This window comes from Lissotriton helveticus, chromosome 10, assembly GCF_964261635.1.
Source record: "Lissotriton helveticus chromosome 10, aLisHel1.1, whole genome shotgun sequence".
In the NCBI taxonomy this organism is placed as follows: Eukaryota; Metazoa; Chordata; class Amphibia; order Caudata; family Salamandridae; genus Lissotriton; species Lissotriton helveticus.
Genome location: NC_136071.1, coordinates 782,458,057 through 782,475,574, shown reverse-complemented (window position 1 = coordinate 782,475,574; position 17,518 = coordinate 782,458,057). Strand labels below are relative to the sequence as shown.

Sequence of the window (17,518 nt, the reverse complement as noted above, 5' to 3'; positions counted from 1 at the left end):
AACACAAAATGCTAGATGGTGGTCTGACTAGTGGTTGTAAAATAGTAAAATGGTCATCATAACTAAGGCTTATACTAATTTGCAGTTTACAAAGGGCCAGCTTCCTGAGAAAACTAAAAGTAAGGATAAAACAACATGTTGTTCGAGTCAGACTCCAATAAGACACTTACATCTGGATTTTTTTGAGATTCGGTGGTCTTTTTCTTTATCCTGCTTTTCTACACCTGGAGAATCTGGAACTTCATCTTCAATCCCTTCGTCAGACTCCACTGTCTGTATCATTAAAGAAAAACATTAATTCTGAGTTACTGATATAAGGCTAACATCAAATTGTGACATGTGGGAAAAATACATTTGGAGAGTAGTAAAAGCCATTGTTTTGAATGCGATTTTTATTTTCTTTCAGTTCAGACCCAATATAACAACACTGTAAAACAAAGTTGATTGGTAAAGGAAGAAATAGCTAGGCTTTGCATGTAGTACTTTGTTCAATCTCTCTCTTACTTCTTGCATGAACCGCACAGCAAAGCACCTTTGAGTTTACACCTCACCCTGATCTGTTCTTCAATTTAATAATGGTAAAAGAATTTCAAGACCAGAGCCATGGCATTGACACAGCAGATCCATCCCTCTCCCAGAACTTGGCTTCATGTAGCCCCTCCTCTAAAAATACTTTTGCATAATCCTAAAATGTTCCTGCAACTTCAGCATAAACCCTGTCCTTCCTCCCAAGATGTCCTTTGTCCCAAGCCTTCAACTATAGCCTCACAAAGGACAGTGTTGATTCACATACACTTCAAGGACAGTGTGAAGAGAGCTGCTGGGAAGGGTTGAGCGGTGGAGAGGGGGATTTCACCATCATAATAGCAGATTATCATCTACAAAGGAATCTACAGAAGCCTCCACCTACGACAAACCCACAGCAGTCAAAGAGATCTCTCTGTGGCCTAGCTGGACATACTGTGAAAAGAAAAAGAAATCTGGGTCCTCACAGACCATGAAATCACCAAACTCAATCAATCCCTGCTTCACCCCAACCTTCTTTATTGCAACGAAATTCTTAGACCTCTTCCCTCTTCAACACCAATCTCACAATCAAAATCTCAGTTGAGAATCTCGGATATTCCTCAGGTGCTGGTAAGGCTCATTTATTATATAATTCCAGTCCTAGAAGGTTTAGTATTCACCAAATATCATAAATTAGCATTCAAAGGTTGCAAATTTGCATCCCAGAGCAATGTTGGCGGCTGATGTCGTGATCGTGCAGGTGAAGGCAAAATGGGGAATACTTTCATCACGCCTCTTCTGTTGAGAGGTCTATCTTAATTACCTGCAAATAAGGCCCTTTTGTGTTTCTCTACACTATTAATCATCAGTTCATTGTTAGGTAAAGCCCGACTGTCCTGTAGTTAGGATTGTGTTTATCGAATGCCCCATTTTAAATAAAGCCATCAGTGTCTACTTCAAACAGCATTTTCATTCCAAGCAGGACTTGTGAAGGTCTGGAGCATACTCCAACACAGATGAAGAGATTGACAAAAAAAACAACACACCGAGAGAGAGAGCACAACAGACAAGTAGAAACAATAATTAATACACAATCATTCTAACTGGGTGAGCCTAGCATACAACACTTAGCCACAGAAAAAATTAAAGACAGACAGCTAAAGTAAAATCTGTCGAGACCTACATACAGACAGTGAGGAAGAAAGGGTTAGAGAGACAGACAGAGACTTGGTCACAGAGAAAGAGATCCACGTAATTACCCAGAAATAATCAGACTAGAGAGGACATAAGAATCCCTGTAGGATAGTGGATTATGTGTTGTGGTTGCGACATGTCACCATGTAATAATGGCGCACTCTTTACAGTGAAGTTTCTTTAGGAAACCCTGTAGCTCAGTCCTGGGTAGCTGTGGCTCAGAGCAGTCAGGCTTAATCAAAGTAAGTGTAAAGCATTTAGAAGTACCAAAACAATAGGCAAGTAAACAACACGACGAAATATATGACACAAACAAAAAAAAAAGAGTGTATTTTTAGCTTCAAATAAACATTAAACCAACAAAAATCTTTTGAGGGGAACCAGAGAAATGATTTTTCAAAGGTAAAGAAGATACTTGAATGTTAATCTTTCAGATACAATAAATTGATGCAAGGGGTTAGTAGTCAACGGGCTAAAACGCCTCTTAGAATCCTCTTGGACTTGCCACAACAGGCTGGGGTCTTGTAGTATCTTCATATTAGTTAGATTGGTTGGGTAGAATGTAGAATGTGCGACACTGTAGAATGTAATGATGCTAGTGTGGAATGCTTCCTGATGAGTTCCGAGTTGTTTCTCAGAGGAGCAGCAGCACCTTTGTTGTACGCTTTTACTTATTCTAATAAAGAAGACTTCCTACCAATTTGTGAATGAGAAGTTACTACAGATTTGGCGACGACGGGATTCACCTTCGTGGGATTCAAGCAGTGCCATTTTCTTTCTATTTGTTCCAGTTTATTTAACGTTGGAGGGAAGATTTGAGGCACGTTGTGTGATTACAGCCTTACGAATTTGCGGATCTGCACAAACCTGTGTTGGACTTCCTCCTTGGGTGAGCGTTTTTTTTTTTTTTATTCCCCTTGGATTCTTCGGGTCCCTCGTATTGGGTCCGTAACGTACGCGGAGTGGGTTTCTCCGTTGGTCGTGGCACGCAAGGCCAACGGAAAGGCCCGCTTATGTGTGGATTTGAGGTATTTGAATAGCCAAATTCTGGTTGATCAATATCCACTTCCCCGTATTGACGAAATGTTGTCTTTGACCAGGAAGGCTAAGTGGTTTTCCACCTTAGACCTATCGGCGGCATATCACCAAATTGTCCTTGATCTTGACTAGACACTTGACGTCATTTTGCACCCCATTTGGTTGCTTTCGTTTCAAGCGTATGCTGTTTGGGCTAGCCTCAGCGGCGGTTGTTTTTCAACGTCTGATGTCAAGATTGTTTGGTCATATGCAGGAAGTAATTTTCTTCCAGGACGACATTTTGATAATGGGTAAGAGTAAGGCTCATCATGATTCTTTGCTCAGGTAGGTTCTCAGAATCCTTTCTGATAATGGCTTGGTTGCGGAATTAAGCAAATGTAAATTCTCCGAAAAATCTGTCACTTACTTAGGGCATGAGATTTGTTAAGGAGGTATTAAACCCAAAGCAAAATGGGTTGAGGCTATAGTTAATTCCCCAGAACCTAAGTCAAAGGATGATCTTAGAACGTTTTTGGGTTTGGCGGAATTTTACTCGAAGTTCGTCAATCAGTTTTCACACAAGACTTATGAGATGCGTGTTTTAATTAAAGATAAGTCACATTTTGTGTGGAGTGAAGGTTGTAAGAAAGCTTTTCGTGAGATTAAGCTAGCTATAGCCATTGCTCCTGTATTACAAGGGTTTGACCCTGCGGCTCAAACTTTTCTCACCACTGATGCAAGTGGTACAGGTTTGGGCACTGTTCTGTCGCAGTTGTCTGAGCAGGGAGTGAAGGTGGTCATTGCATTTGCTTCTCGCTCCTTGTCACCGTGCGAGGAGAAATATTCTGTTATTGAGCGAGAGACCTTAGCCTGCGTGTGGGCGATGGAGCATTTTCGCAAGTTTATTTGGGGCAAACAATTCACTGTCCGTTCGGATCATAAGCCTTTAACCAAGCTTTTGACCACGGAGGGTTTATCGAGGGCATCGGCTAGAATTGCGAGATTGTCCATGAGACTTCAAGATTTTGTTTATACCATTGAGTATGTTCCTGGAGTCAGGAAAGTTATTGCGGATTTCCTTAGCAGGTTCTCGTTACCGCTTAGGGAGATTGATCTCAATTCTTGGAATGATTGTTGCGTGGCTGGTGTATTCTCTGACTCTCAGGGTTTGTTGAAGCATGATTGGGAGAGTGAATGTGCTAAAGATGTTGTTTTGAAGGGGGTTAGAGAGAGTATCACCAATGGCTGGCACACACGCTTAAAATCTGATCCTCAGTTCAAGCCCTTTTGGGAGGTGAGAGATGAATTAAGCCTGGATGACAATTTTGTGTGTCGTGGTGAGAAGCTTATTCCACCCAGGGGTGTCCGCTCTAAAATCATTGCTTTTGGTCATGAAGGGCATCCAGGTATTTCGAGGACAAAGAGAAACATTAAGGCATTGTAATGGTGGCCTGGGCTTGACTTAGAAATTGAAAGATCTGTTAGAGATTGTATTAGTTGTGAGTGTTCTGATAAGAGTGAGAAGACATTCAATCCCCCCATGTCGTCTTTAGGTTGTCCCAAGTTGCCATGGGAGGATATTGCTTTGGATATAATGGGTCCCGTGTTGTGGCAAGACGATTCTCTCAAGTATATTTTGGTGTTAGTGGATTTGTTTTCGAGGTGGGTAGAACTTAAAGTGGAGAATGTTAACACTAACACTGTAATTAAATTTTTGGATGAATGTTTTATTAGAGAGGGTTTGCCTGCCTCTATCTTAACAGATAATGGGGTTCAGTTCAAATCTGATGCTATGAAGGGATTCATGGAAGCTACAGGTGTTAAACAGAGATTTTCAGCTTTGTATCATCCTCAAGGGAACTTAGTTGTTGAGCGAGTTAACAGGGTGATTAAAGGGACTTTACAGTTGGCCAGCAAAGGAAGGAAAGACTGGCGCTCTGAATTAGATAAAATGTTATGGTCTTATAGGATAACGGTGCATGATACGTGTGGTGAAAGCCCTTTTGGTCTGTTGAGAGGCAGATTTGCTTATTGCAAAATGAACCCAGTTTGGATGGGCAGGAGTAGAAAAGATGTGTGGGACTCGAAGAGTGTCAGAGAAAATATTTCTAGGGCTCAGGACAAGAACAAAGTGTATTATGATAAGAAACATGGTACTAAAGAGGCGAGTGTTGAGGTTGTTCAATCGGTTAGGGTTAAATCCTCAAAGAAAATTAGCAAACTTCAATCCCGTTTCTCAGATCCTAAGACAGTTACCAAAGTTATGCGCAACACGGTTATGTTAGATGATGGTACCATTCATCACATGAGTAAGATTGCGTTGGCTAGGTGTTCACTGTTGAAAACCAATTTGAAGGAGGAGGGTGGGGGTGATTTCTGGTGGTTGAATCCAGTCGTGTCTTCTAGTTCGACCTCTTTTCAACCTAATACTGCTCCTACTCAGGAGAATGTCGTGGTGGAAGATAGTATTCAGGGTAGCATTCCTGAGGGAGCAACTGAGGTTGATGGGTGTGTTGATGTGAATACAAATCCCATTCCTCTGGACTCTATTCCTGGTAATTTTGTTAGTGTGCCTAATGGTGAACAACACGTTTATACTAGGAGTGGAAGGAAAGTAACTACTCCAAAGTTTTTAGAAGAATATGTATGCAAGTAGGACTCATTTTTACAGGTTTTTTTTATTGTGATGTTCTTTATCTTTTTGTTTTTAATAAAGAAGGGGGATGTGTAGTATCTTTATATTAGTTAGATTGGTTGGGTAGAATGTAGAATGTGTGACACTGTAGAATGTAATGATGCTAGTGTGGAATGCTTCCTGATGAGATCTGAGTTGTTTCTCAGAGGAGCAGCAGCACCTTTGTTGTACGCTTTTACTTATTCTAATAAAGAAGAGTTCCTACCAATTTGTGAATGAGAAGTTACTACAGGTCTGTCACAGGGATCACTCAATTCCAGTTGGCCAGGTTAACTGCTGTAGTCAACAGTCTTAGGACCCTCAGTGTACTTTTCTCCTTTGAAGAGGTTTAGCCAAGAAGTGGTCCCGATAATGGTGATGAAGGACAATGAAGATGCTCAAGAGATGTAGTGACTTTTCCTGGGGCCACAAACTTCAGTGGTCTGCTCCAGCCTCAGGACTCTGTGTCCATATTAGCTGCATGGGAGTATGTGCAGGTCAAACTGCCACTGGTCAACTAGCCTCCCGGCTACAGCAGGTTCAGTGGCTGCCTACAGGTGAACAAATCCTTTTCTTTGGGGGACTTTGACTTCGGCTATGGTTCTCACGGACTTGGGGACACCTCGAGGCAGCCAGTAGACAGTTTGTCGTCCAGCAGTGGGCTGGCATTCTAGGCAATTGGCCTTTTGATGGGTACAGCTTCCTTTAGCTGCTGGTGGCCCAGAAGCTCAACAAGAGACTTGCAATCTAGCCCTTGGGGGTTACTTCTGTCATCCTTGGAGTTGTAGAGCTCATTTCCACGAGTGGCCTCAGTTCTTTAAGCAGGTCCTTTGGTGCAGTCCAGTCTTTAGTTCAGCCTCTTTTTGTCTGGCCCAGGGAGCAGCAAAGCTGTCCTTCTTCTGGTCCAGTAGTGATCAGAGGACTTTAAGTCTGGGGTGCCACTTTTATGCCATCTTCTTGTATGTTGGAGGGGAGGGCTCACTAGCCAATTGGGCAATAGTTCTCAAGGCAACCTGTCACACTTAACATTGCTTCCTGGGGGTTTGGCAACCAATATATCCCAGAGAACCGTTCTCTTCCCTAAGGCAAGATGACACAAGCCTTCTACCCCTTTGAGGAGCCCTGGGCACACCTCTAGGATGTACCCAGCAAAATGAACCACTCCTCCTGGAAAACTGGCTCTGCAACAGGTTTTCCCCCACCAGAGGAGTTGCCAGCCTGTCTATCTACACAAAGGAACATGCAGGTGAAGGTGTGAACAACATTTGCTTCACTGAGGGAGTAGCCTCTTTGAAGCTGGGTCATCTGTGGCCACCGCCCAGTAGTCATCTTGCTAGAGAAGTCACACCTCCTCCCTTCAGCAATTCTCTTTTTCCCCGGTTCCTGGGAGCACTTCGCACTTTCTAGCAGGGGGAGGAGAATATTGTCTCAGGTGACAACTCCTACAGACAAGACTGGAAAAGCTAGCAAAGGTTTGGGCTACAAAGTAGTGACGTCTTAAGTCGCCTTCCTATGAAATGTTACCTTAATCCGACCTCAGCGATGAATTGGGTTTAATATAATTATTTATTTGATACCCTGGAGTAATACCTTTGGGGGCCCCAAATGTATGTAAGTGCCTAGCTCGGTGACTTGTGAAAGTCCATTTTAGCTAATGGGACCACCGGTTTTACTACAGTGAAAAATCTAATTTTGTGATGACACTGTCAGAACATGTTAAACACAAAAGGAACAAAGCCTTCTTTAAAATCTTAATCACCTGCCTGATGGACTACTCAGGCCTTTCCCATGGTTAGGGCTTATTGTACATTAAAATGGAAGGTTTTGACCTGGCAAAAGGGTTTATTGTGCCAAGTCATGTTGGCCGTTTTAAAACTTCCCAGGTAGATGGCAAAGGCAGGCCTAAAGACATGTTTACACACGGTCACTGCCATGGTGGCACAAATAAGTGTTGCAGTCCGCTAGTGACATTTAAATTACTAGCCATGGGTACTTCTTGTGCCATAGACTAGGGACTCACAAGTAAGTTAAATGTGCAAATCAGGTATTAAGCACATTGTGCACATACATTGGGGGGGGGGGGTCACAGTACCTGCATTGGGGCATGGACAACAGGGCCCAGTCCACTACAGTTAAAAACAAGCAGCACCAGTCCAAAAATGTGGCGCATGACCACACAAAAAGAGGTCCTTTCCTACAAAACCCTACTGAGGCAAATCATGAACAGAGAAACTTAACATGAGACGTGAAGACACAGCCACCTAGAGTGACGTGAAGAATGACAGACAGAAAAATTGAAAATATTTACATCCACAGAAACCAAGAAAGTTAACTAGACTATGAAACACAAATAAAACAGCAGACACAGTACAATGGGTGGGTGAGGGGAAAATGAGAGTTTTCAAGAGAAAGAAACATAGAAAAAGAGACTGATTGATTACTGTACTTTTAGGAACAGACAGACATAGGTTAACAGATACTTTCAAGATTGACACTGAGACTGAGTTGGGGAGTATTATGAAATCAAGTAACTCTTCCTCACTCAAAAAAAGGGACTTCAGACACAAAAAAGTAATAGATTGACGAAAAGAAACAAATACACTAGGGGTAGCAGGCCTGGGGTGTGTTAAAGTCTATAGCTCTTTTTCAAATTTCATGAACATTTTGCTAAATTACTTGCACTTTAGGAGCAAGATGTGGCTTGCCGGTCAGTGACATTTCACGTGATGGCACACCTCAAGCCTAAAAAAAAAAGTTTTGTAAAGTTACCCAAGGTACCAGCAGGAGACTGGTTCAAGAATAAAATGTGCATCAGTGAGGCTTTTTCTGCGCAGACCTCTATCCCGTGGGTGAAATGTACACCGAAGTGAGTAATGTGAAACTTCAAATAATTTAGCAAATTTCACTGACTGGTGAAATTCTAACATTTCAATGGTTTATTTTACATTTCACACAGGCCTACACAGAAGGCAGAACGCCACTGACAAACAAGAACGTGAAACATGCACTTAGGGACAGATAATCTGAGACATACTGAGAAGCCATAGAAAGAGAAAGCAGGACACAGACAACGTAAAATTCACAATGAAAGACACAGACAATGAGAGAGAGAGACAGCAACGCATAATGGGACATGGAGAGACAGAAACAGAAAGATATGTGGGGGGGGGGGGGGGGGCAATAGACAAATGGGGGACCCAAGAGATAGAAGCTACTCCTATTGAACATCTTCATGAGCAGGTAATTTTAAAATTAGGGCATACTGCCTTTCGGAAAAGGTGACATTTTAGAAAGACTATTAACTCACCTGAATGTCATGCATCAATTGACAGGCTAAAGTACTGATCTGCAATTTGGCTGGTCTTGCTTGCCTTTGCGTGTGACATCACACACGAACAATAGCCAAGTGATTTGAATGCACCCCAAAAGGCACTTTTGATGCCACAGTGGCCAACTTTACACCCTCCTATTCATGTACAGACTTGGCTACAAAGAATCCAGACTCAAGCTGCCAAACTCTGTCTCAATATTAGAAAACAAAACCATGTAAAGCCAGCATCAAACACTGCCAACTAGATCACAGCAGGATAAAAAATGGTGTTCAAAGTACTGTGGGCAGTTCACAAGACCTATTAGGCAGAGGCTGGGGATATGTACAAAAACTGCCCCCTTTCTACAACCATCCAAATACCTCACTCAACCTCTGGATCCGATTAGGATATCTGAAACATGGAACTATAGTTGCCTTGGAATTCAAGGCCCAGATTCCGAAACAAGCTGTACCCCAGTTATCTGTGGTTAAGCAAACTCTTGAAAACAAAGCTTTTCGTATGACTATTCAAATAAAGTTAATCAAGGGGCGCACCACAAGAATACCAGCCAATGTTTCCTTGCCTCCAACCAGTCTAGAAACCTTTCATAGTTACTTTTCACCATTCTGCTCTCATCTACCATAATGCTTGAAGTGTTCTACAGTGCCCTGCAAGAGACAAGAGAATCAACAAAATACCATCACCGTAATGTGTTGACATGACTCAAAATATGTGATGTACACTTGCGAATCCCCAAAGCCAGTTAAGGTCCTCTCCATTGCTTATGTGCAAGAGGAAAAAGCAAGAGTACAGAAATCCTCCTTTGCTGCTGCTTAGCACATAAGTACAAAGACTTTAAGCTTGGACTTTACAATAACTGCAAGACTTAAAATGATTTGTATTATTCTTCACAATACGAAACAAAATTTTAAAAAAGGGAAACTGCAGTAAACAATAGATATTTCCCAGCAGAAAACTAAAGGGGTTCCAATAAATGTATCGACCATTAATTTACAATATTTTCAATACTTTAACTGCATAGTGGCCTAAACTGCATTACATCATGAACGGAGTCAAATCAAATCAAATTTCCTTTATTCGGTTTTTAGGAATACAAAAACCATAAAAGTTCATTATTAAAAATACTGTTAAAACACAAGAACAATTACATTTTTGATTAATAATAAATACGTTTAAAAACATGGTTGATATTTACAGAATAATGATGATACCAGCCCAAAAGTGCGAAAATGCAAGCTCAAAGTGGATAAAGCATAAATATTACACAAAGTGCAGGAAAATATCATAAAATATGTTATACAGTAATTACTTCAGTGCTCTTGTTCTAGGTTTGGTCTATGTTGTATACAGAGTTTCAAGAATCTAGCCATATTCTTTGCAAAACACTGATTCCAAATATAGATTTGCCAGGATAGCTGGGCGACATTGTCGCAGACCCAGGATTTTTAGTATTGGTGTTACCCACTGCTACCTTGATTCCTGGTAAAATCTACAAAACATGACCACATGGAGTGTAGACTGTGTAGACACTCCACACTTGTTGCCATTCTGTCCATGTGACGACCAGTCGTTAACTTTAGGAAATGTGACCAGGCGATGGAATGTGTTCATTCTAAGCAGGGTGAGCACCAGCCTATCATATCCATTCAATTTAAAGGTCAAATAGGGCTGCATGGTCAGGGTAGTTTGTACTAATAGAATATGTTACACTGTACTTTTAGATGACTCCATGGTCACCCGCAGTTCTTCCATATGTACCAAACACAATTTCTTGAATTTTTTCCTGGGAATCTCAGTTATCAGTGGGGGGTTGTGGTAATATCTTATCAGGCCATGGTCGGACAAGACGTTTTTAACATACAAGAGCCAATGTATTTTATCTGAGTTTTCTAAAGAAGCCCCTGGTTGAAAACTAGTTTCGAGGATGACCAAATTCGATACCACAGAAGGATCGATTGAAGTTTCACCAGGTCTGTAATATATGGCAGGCCCAGTTCCGTGTGGCAGCTAAAAGTAGAGGTGCCACGCGGAACCGATAGAAGGAACCACAAAAAGCAGTTCTCTACCTTTTGGAGGGCATCCACTCTTCCACAACCCCACACCTCAGGTCCATACATCGCCGCGCTAACACATTTGTCTTGATATATTTGTATAATTTCTACCGGTGATCTTTTACCCAGCCTATGTGCAAAGTTAACTAATATGCTAGTGGCCCGGATAAACAGCAGTTTCCTAGCCTCTATTGCCTGTCTCCAGGAACACTTGTTGTCAATTAGAATTCCAAGATAGGGATGCGCGGTAGAAGTTTCCAACTTAGTATGTTCTATGTAAACACTCAACGTTTTCTGGTTTCTTACACCAGAGGTCATGACAAAAGTTTTTTTAATGTTAACCCTTAGATACTACAACTATATGACTAATTTAGATCTATCAACAGCCTGTTGGAGTTCGAGGGGGGTTCGCGCTAAAATCACAGCATCATCCGCGTATAGTAGCGCGGGGATTGGTAGTTTTTTCACGCAGGGTAGGTCCTGGCACCGCATCAACATTGCCTGTTTTATCCCATTTGTGTAGAGCGAAAAAAGAAAGGGGACTAGGACACATCCCTGCCTAACCCCTCTCTCTACTCTGAAGGAGGCCGTGAGTTCACCTCCTGTTCCAAATCTAACTCTAGCCGTAGCATTCGAATACTGTTCTTGGAAGAAATTTAGTATGGCGGAGTCTATTCCCAGGTCACCCAGGACCTTCCACAGTTTAGAATGGTTTACGCAGTCAAAAGCTGCTGACAGATCTACATAAGCCATGTACAGACTCTCTCTCCCCCCCCCTTTGCATTTGTATATTTGGCCATCAATAGAGCCAGATTAAGGGCTTGTTCCGTAGTGCCCATGCCTTCCCTAAACCCAAATTGAAGGTCGGACAGGATGTTTTTGTCCTCTGACCATTGATTTAAACGATCAAGAATAATACGTCCCGCTACCTTACCCAAGCAATCTAACAAGGATATGACACGATAGCAGGAAGGACTCTGGCAATCTCTTTTTTTGAATATCGGCAACAGGATTGATTAAGACCATGACTCAATGAGGCCCACTGCACAAGAGGCTTCCAAGACCTTTGTAAGAATTGGAATCCAAAGGTCCATATTAAACTTGAACAAATCCACAGGGACCCCATCGGGGCCTGGCGCCTTGCCCCCTTTGCTGGCCTTTAGGGCATTCCCTACTTGTAATGTTAAAGGCAATAGGGAAGGGTGTGGGACAAACAGCGGAAATTGCCCTATCTCTTTCTCCTAGTGGAATTACTTCCTTGGCATTTATTTCAAATATTTGGGAGAAGTGAATTAACCATAATGATTCATCCATGGCTACTTCTATCTTGGGTGTCTCCCTATCTTCGGATAAAAAAGGAGTTTTAACAATTTTCCAGAAGGCCGCACTGTCCTTTTCAGTGCAGCTTTTGTGTAACTGTTATCATGCCTCATTTTTAGTTCGACTTTCCTTGTTTTTATGGCCTTGTTGTACGCTTTTCTAAGGAGCGCTATTACTTTTTTATCCCTTTTTACTTTGCGTAGGGAGAGTTTTAAGACAGAGTATGCCTTTGTGCAAGTTCATTTAAACCACCACTTGGGCTTTCCAGTATTTTTCTGTTGTATGGACAAAGCATCTTTTATTGTACTTGTTATAACCTCAAAATCAGTTAAAATCTCTTGATGAGACGAAAAATCATCCAGACAAGTCTTTATTGATTCAAGGGAATTTTTTACCACCACCGTTGTTATTCGTAGTGGCTCAACTTTGTCCCACTTAACCGAATACCCAGTTAGCTTATCTAAGGTCAAGTTATCTTGTCAGAGTGTTCTAGACCGATTTTTCTTTCTTTGGGTGCTAGAATAATGTAACTTAACACTGTTTGGGTAATGGTCGCTGGTAGCATTGGTGTGAGTCTTAAAATTTAGAATGCGGGATGCAGCATTTCTAGATGCAAATATGAAGTCAATTATAGTACTAGCTCCCCTGCCATTAAAAGTACGTGTCATCGGGACCTGGGGTACCACTAAATCATTGGCCAAACTAAGTTCCAGGATAAATAATGTTTCATTTAAACAATTCCCAGTTATTGTATGCGGTAAGCGTGTTAGATTATTCCCGTTCTCGTCTATCAAACCACAGGTTAAGCCGTTGTTATGCACGCACGGGGATAAATTAAAGTCACCGCCCCATATTATTGAAACATTTTTGGTGTTCTTATACTTAAAATCCAACAAAATGTTTCGGATCTCTTTTAGTACAGAGATCAACTGGGCATTGTGAATATTGTTATAGAAATTAACCAAGACGTAAATATCATATTTACTGAATCCAAGGGTAATTATTTGACAATTCGGCTCCCGTTTAAGGGGGGCTATTTCTTTGAAATCTAGGAGGTTTGATATAAACGTTATCAAACCGCCTTTGGCTCTCCCCGATATAGAAGGGGTAGCAGGAGAGAAATAGGTCTTGTAACCCTTAAGGTGCACAGCAGAAGTGATCCAGGTCTCCTGTAAACAGAGCACCTTGAATTTATTGGCGAATCTGAGCCATGCGTCGTTGGCTAGTTTGGTTCGGAGCCCTGCCACGTTCCAAAAAACGATGCCGAGCCCAGACTCGCCCGAGTTTTCCTTCTTAGCCAAACCCTGGTAAATGGTGCTTCCAGGAAATGTGATGTTAACCGATTGAATCACCTCCCCCGGACCCACCTGATCTTGTTGAGCATGGCTGCATGGAATCAGAGCAATACTCTTATCCAGACGGCGATTCTGAGGGTTCTGGGATTCAGAACTAGTTAACACAGTAGGGGGTTGCAAGTTATCTTTTAAGGGAGATGTCATAGGGGAGGAACAAAAATCACTCCCTACTTTATATTTACCTTGTTGAGCGTATTTTATTTTGCTCAATCAATCAATTTCCTCCAGACCAGAAAGAGCATTGTACCTGTTAATTGTTTGAACATTATACCAGTATCCTTGAGTGGAATCGTTCGTATAGGTGTTAATATTAAAGTTAGTGTTGTTGTCATTCTCAACCCTAGTGCAAGGGGAATAGAAGAAACCAAGTGGCAGAACATTAATCTCATCCATAACTAGTGAGTTCTTACGTTCTACCCAAAGTATATTCTTCACTAGTGCTGGGGTTTTAAATGTAAGAACTATGCAATCTCCGGGAAACCTTTTACCATGGGATCCGACCCGCTGTACCCTTCTTACGATTATAAACTCAGTGAAGAGTTGGTGGGTTGGTCCCGTCCTCCCACCTAACCAGTGGAGTGATTTATTTCTTAGTGAATCCCAGTTTTCTTTTTCAAGTGGAACTTTATTTGGCACATTTGTCAAAACAACTACGTCGGGAGTTGCCTCCGGTGGTTAAGTGTAGGTGCTGATGTGTTGGATGTTTATTTGATTGGTATCCTAAAGAGATAGGTCCTGGGATTGGATTACACTGTGATTGATGTACAGAGAGATTGGATCTATTAATGTTTCCTATAGTTCTAGTAGCCTTATACCCATTCTCTGACTCTGACAGTTCTGGAGTTGCACGATGTCGTCTGTGGGTGAGAATCATTACCCATCTTATTTGAGCTGTTTAAAGGATTGGGCGGCTTCACCGCGTTTATTTTTCTAGGGTTTATGTCAGTACTATGTAGTTGGCTAGTAGGTATGTTGTTATCTGTTGACACAAGGCCCAGGTCGGGAGATATCGAGTCTCTATCATTAATATGAGCGATGTTTCTTGGAATAGATTTTTCAATAAGGGTTAATCTCTCTCCCAGTTGGTCTAATCTAACTCTCAAATGAAGGTCCAGTCTTTCTACAAAGGTCGTTAGATTCCTCAATTCAACAGAGTTAATACCACTTTTTTTATTATCATCTTCCTTCCCCTTGTAGGAACCTTTTTTAGTCCCCGCTCTCTTTTTCCCTTGTTGGCCCTGTTTTATAGCTGTGAGCGGAGTGGACTTCAGTTGTTTTTTTGTACCCTCACCCAAACTCTGTTCACCCATTTTTTTTCTCCCGTGGAACCGGGTTCTTTTGGGGAGGTTGCATCGAGGACACTGAGTCACTCGATACAATCTCCTTAGACAGATGATGGACACACCCGTTTAGAGCTGGCTTTGACTTCAGGCTTCAGCCCAAAGGATCTGGTACTTTGGGTTGTTCAAGCACTGAGGCAGAGCCTGCCTCCAATGATTCCACCGCGGATGAGATCTGTTTATCTAATGCACCCATGGCCCCTGTGAGATAGCTTAGTAAAGTTTATTGTGTGCCACTCGGTGCTCATGCTACATCTCCTGTCTTAGGGCTAGGCATCTTCCTTTAACCCATGGCTGTAATAGAAACGACTCAATGAGCATAAACAATAGTCTATAAGCTAAGCATACGCAGTACGTTTCTGATGGATAGTGAAGATTATAGTTAAGAACCTAAGGCAAACTACACCACTCAGCGTTTAGTCAGCAAAATTCAATAAGTAGGCACAGTTACAATGTGTCCGAAGTCTTTTACAAAGGAGAAGATTGCTCCTTACTGTCAGTTCTCCATGCAGGTAGTCCCGCTCAAGGGTTTAGAGGGTGGGCCCAGCCCAGCCTCATCCGGGCACAGACGGGCAAGGACAGGCCCACCCTTGGCCCGGGCTTCTTCCAGCGCGCCCACGCGCGTCCCGCGGAGCAGGAGCCCCAGAGTCCTTTTCTGTGCCTCCTGGCGCTTGGGAGCAGCGTGGGCGGCGTGCGCGCCGCGGGTGGTGCTGGGACTTAGAGTCCCCAGAGGCCGCGATCTCGTGCAGGTGGTGACGGCAGCAAACAGTCCCCCAACGGGCAGGGCAGAACAAAGGCTGAGGCAGGGACACAGCGAGCACAGGTCAATGCGTAGAAACAGCCCGCTTTCACTAACGGGTCAAATTCGATCTCAATAGTTTATTATTTTTGTGCCCCTTTTCTGAGTTTGGCGGATGATACTGCGTCAAAATTTTATGGATATCAGGTGCGCTGTTTTACAAGTGACACAGGCTACAATACACTTGTTAGGGGTATCCACCACATTTGTGACAGAGTGACCCGTTCAGCAAACTCTGAATAAGGCCCTTTGACTCAAAGTGAAGTAGAATTAAATGACATCTTTCTTAATTATTTCAAGACTTAAGTTTTTTCATTGACGATGAATACAGTACATTTTGAAGCCATTGACATTCCCTCAAATAAAAAGCAATCAAATTAACACTGAAAAGGACCCTACAAACCTTTGCTACTGTATTTCGCCTGCTAATGGGATTTTCTAATTATATCTTACCAACTAATTAGTGCTGTTTAGCGTCAAAACATAACCATGTACGAACAAAAGAGAAGATGAGAAATATCAATTTATAATTTAAGACCAGCAACTTTCAAAACAATATGCACTTTCCATGCTGAAAAAAGGCAAACAATTTATAAAACACGCCTTATCTTTATATACAGTAGTAACAACTCTCAAAGAGGCTTGTGTATTTGACATACCTGATTACCAATTGTCTGTGAAAGTGCATCATGCCATTCCTGGATTAATATTTCACTGTCGGATTGAATTAGCAGCTCTGTTCCGTTTCTGGTTTTAAGCTAAAAAAATAAATGAAAGTGTTTCTAAAAATATTAATTAGCGCTAACATTAGTCTCTTGACACACATTAAACTGGCACCCTAGACCTGTTTAAAATATGTTGTATGAACAATGAGTCTTAATTGGATCTCCTGCATGAAAAGGCTGCTGGAACACCATAAATTTTAATCAGGGGTCCCCAACCTTTTCTGTAGTGAGAGCTACTTCTGATCAGTGAAAATCATTGGGAAAAATGTGCAAGTTGCTTGGCCTTCAGTAGCTCAAAGAGACCCCCACCTTTGTTTACTTTCAGTCTAATTTCCGTGTAGCCAGATTCTATGTTTGAACCAAACATTTAGAATTCCCTTCACTTTCAATTTCTCTTTTTTAAAACGTTGGCTGTTTTTTTCTCTCTTAGAAATAGCAGCGTCTACCAGACTCCATGCCTGCCAAGTATTACACATTAGGTGTGACGCTCACGCATTTCAGTGCGGTGTTCCGCATCACCGCACTGAAATGCATTGTCACGCATTTAATGCCACTCCGAAACTCTGGCTAGGCAGGGTGCCAGCGCGCGCCACCGGCGCCTCTGCACCTGTGTGCCGGCTCTCAGGGCTGCTCAGAGACGTTCTGCCAGCAGCTGCTGGGCTCAGTAATTTAATAGTTAACTGTTCGCTATCAGCTCCGGAGTTGCTGAGAGTGCCTACAATGTTACAATTCTGCTGGGGAGCCAGCCTGCCGTGCCTGGCTGTATATTTCCTGCAGCGCACGCGGTTTTGGACTGACGTCGGTGCTGGGTCTGCCCTCAGCAGTGGTTGCTACTTGCTTTGGCACACCATCGGGGGCCCGGAATTATAATCCGGATATGAATGTAGTGCCTCCTCAGGTCCTGGAGGAAGAGAAAGTATGGTAAAGTGGGACAGAAGCGGCATAGACTCAATCTGAGTCGTCGAGTCATCGGTGCGTTGCTGACTGTCTGCGGTGCTCAGCCCACAATAAACCCCCCCGGCGGCGTTCACTTTGCCAAATACCGAAACCAGAGTGACCGAATAATTTCTGTCACTGTCTGACGACTCACCGACAGGACACTGAGGGCCGCCGCGCATCAGAGGCATCGCCGGTGATTGTGGGCGCAAAAAGTAGTGTGGCCGGGCGGGGGACAAGTCAGTGAGTCTCTGCACTCAGTGTCTCG

At 42.6% G+C, this 17,518-nt stretch overlaps 1 protein-coding gene across 8 annotated transcripts in view; it reads right to left on the bottom strand.

The window, feature by feature from the left end:
* Positions 1 to 17,518, bottom strand: part of ARHGAP12 (Rho GTPase activating protein 12) — a 399,139-nt gene that overhangs the window by 99,157 nt on the left and 282,464 nt on the right. For all 8 annotated transcript variants that reach the window (XM_078663344.1, XM_078663346.1, XM_078663345.1 and 5 more), the window contains 2 exons: positions 16,249 to 16,347; positions 171 to 273 (listed from right to left, as the gene is read on the bottom strand). In XM_078663344.1, coding sequence (XP_078519470.1) covers positions 171 to 273; positions 16,249 to 16,347 — 202 coding nt within the window. The remainder of the gene's footprint in view (positions 1 to 170; positions 274 to 16,248; positions 16,348 to 17,518) is intronic.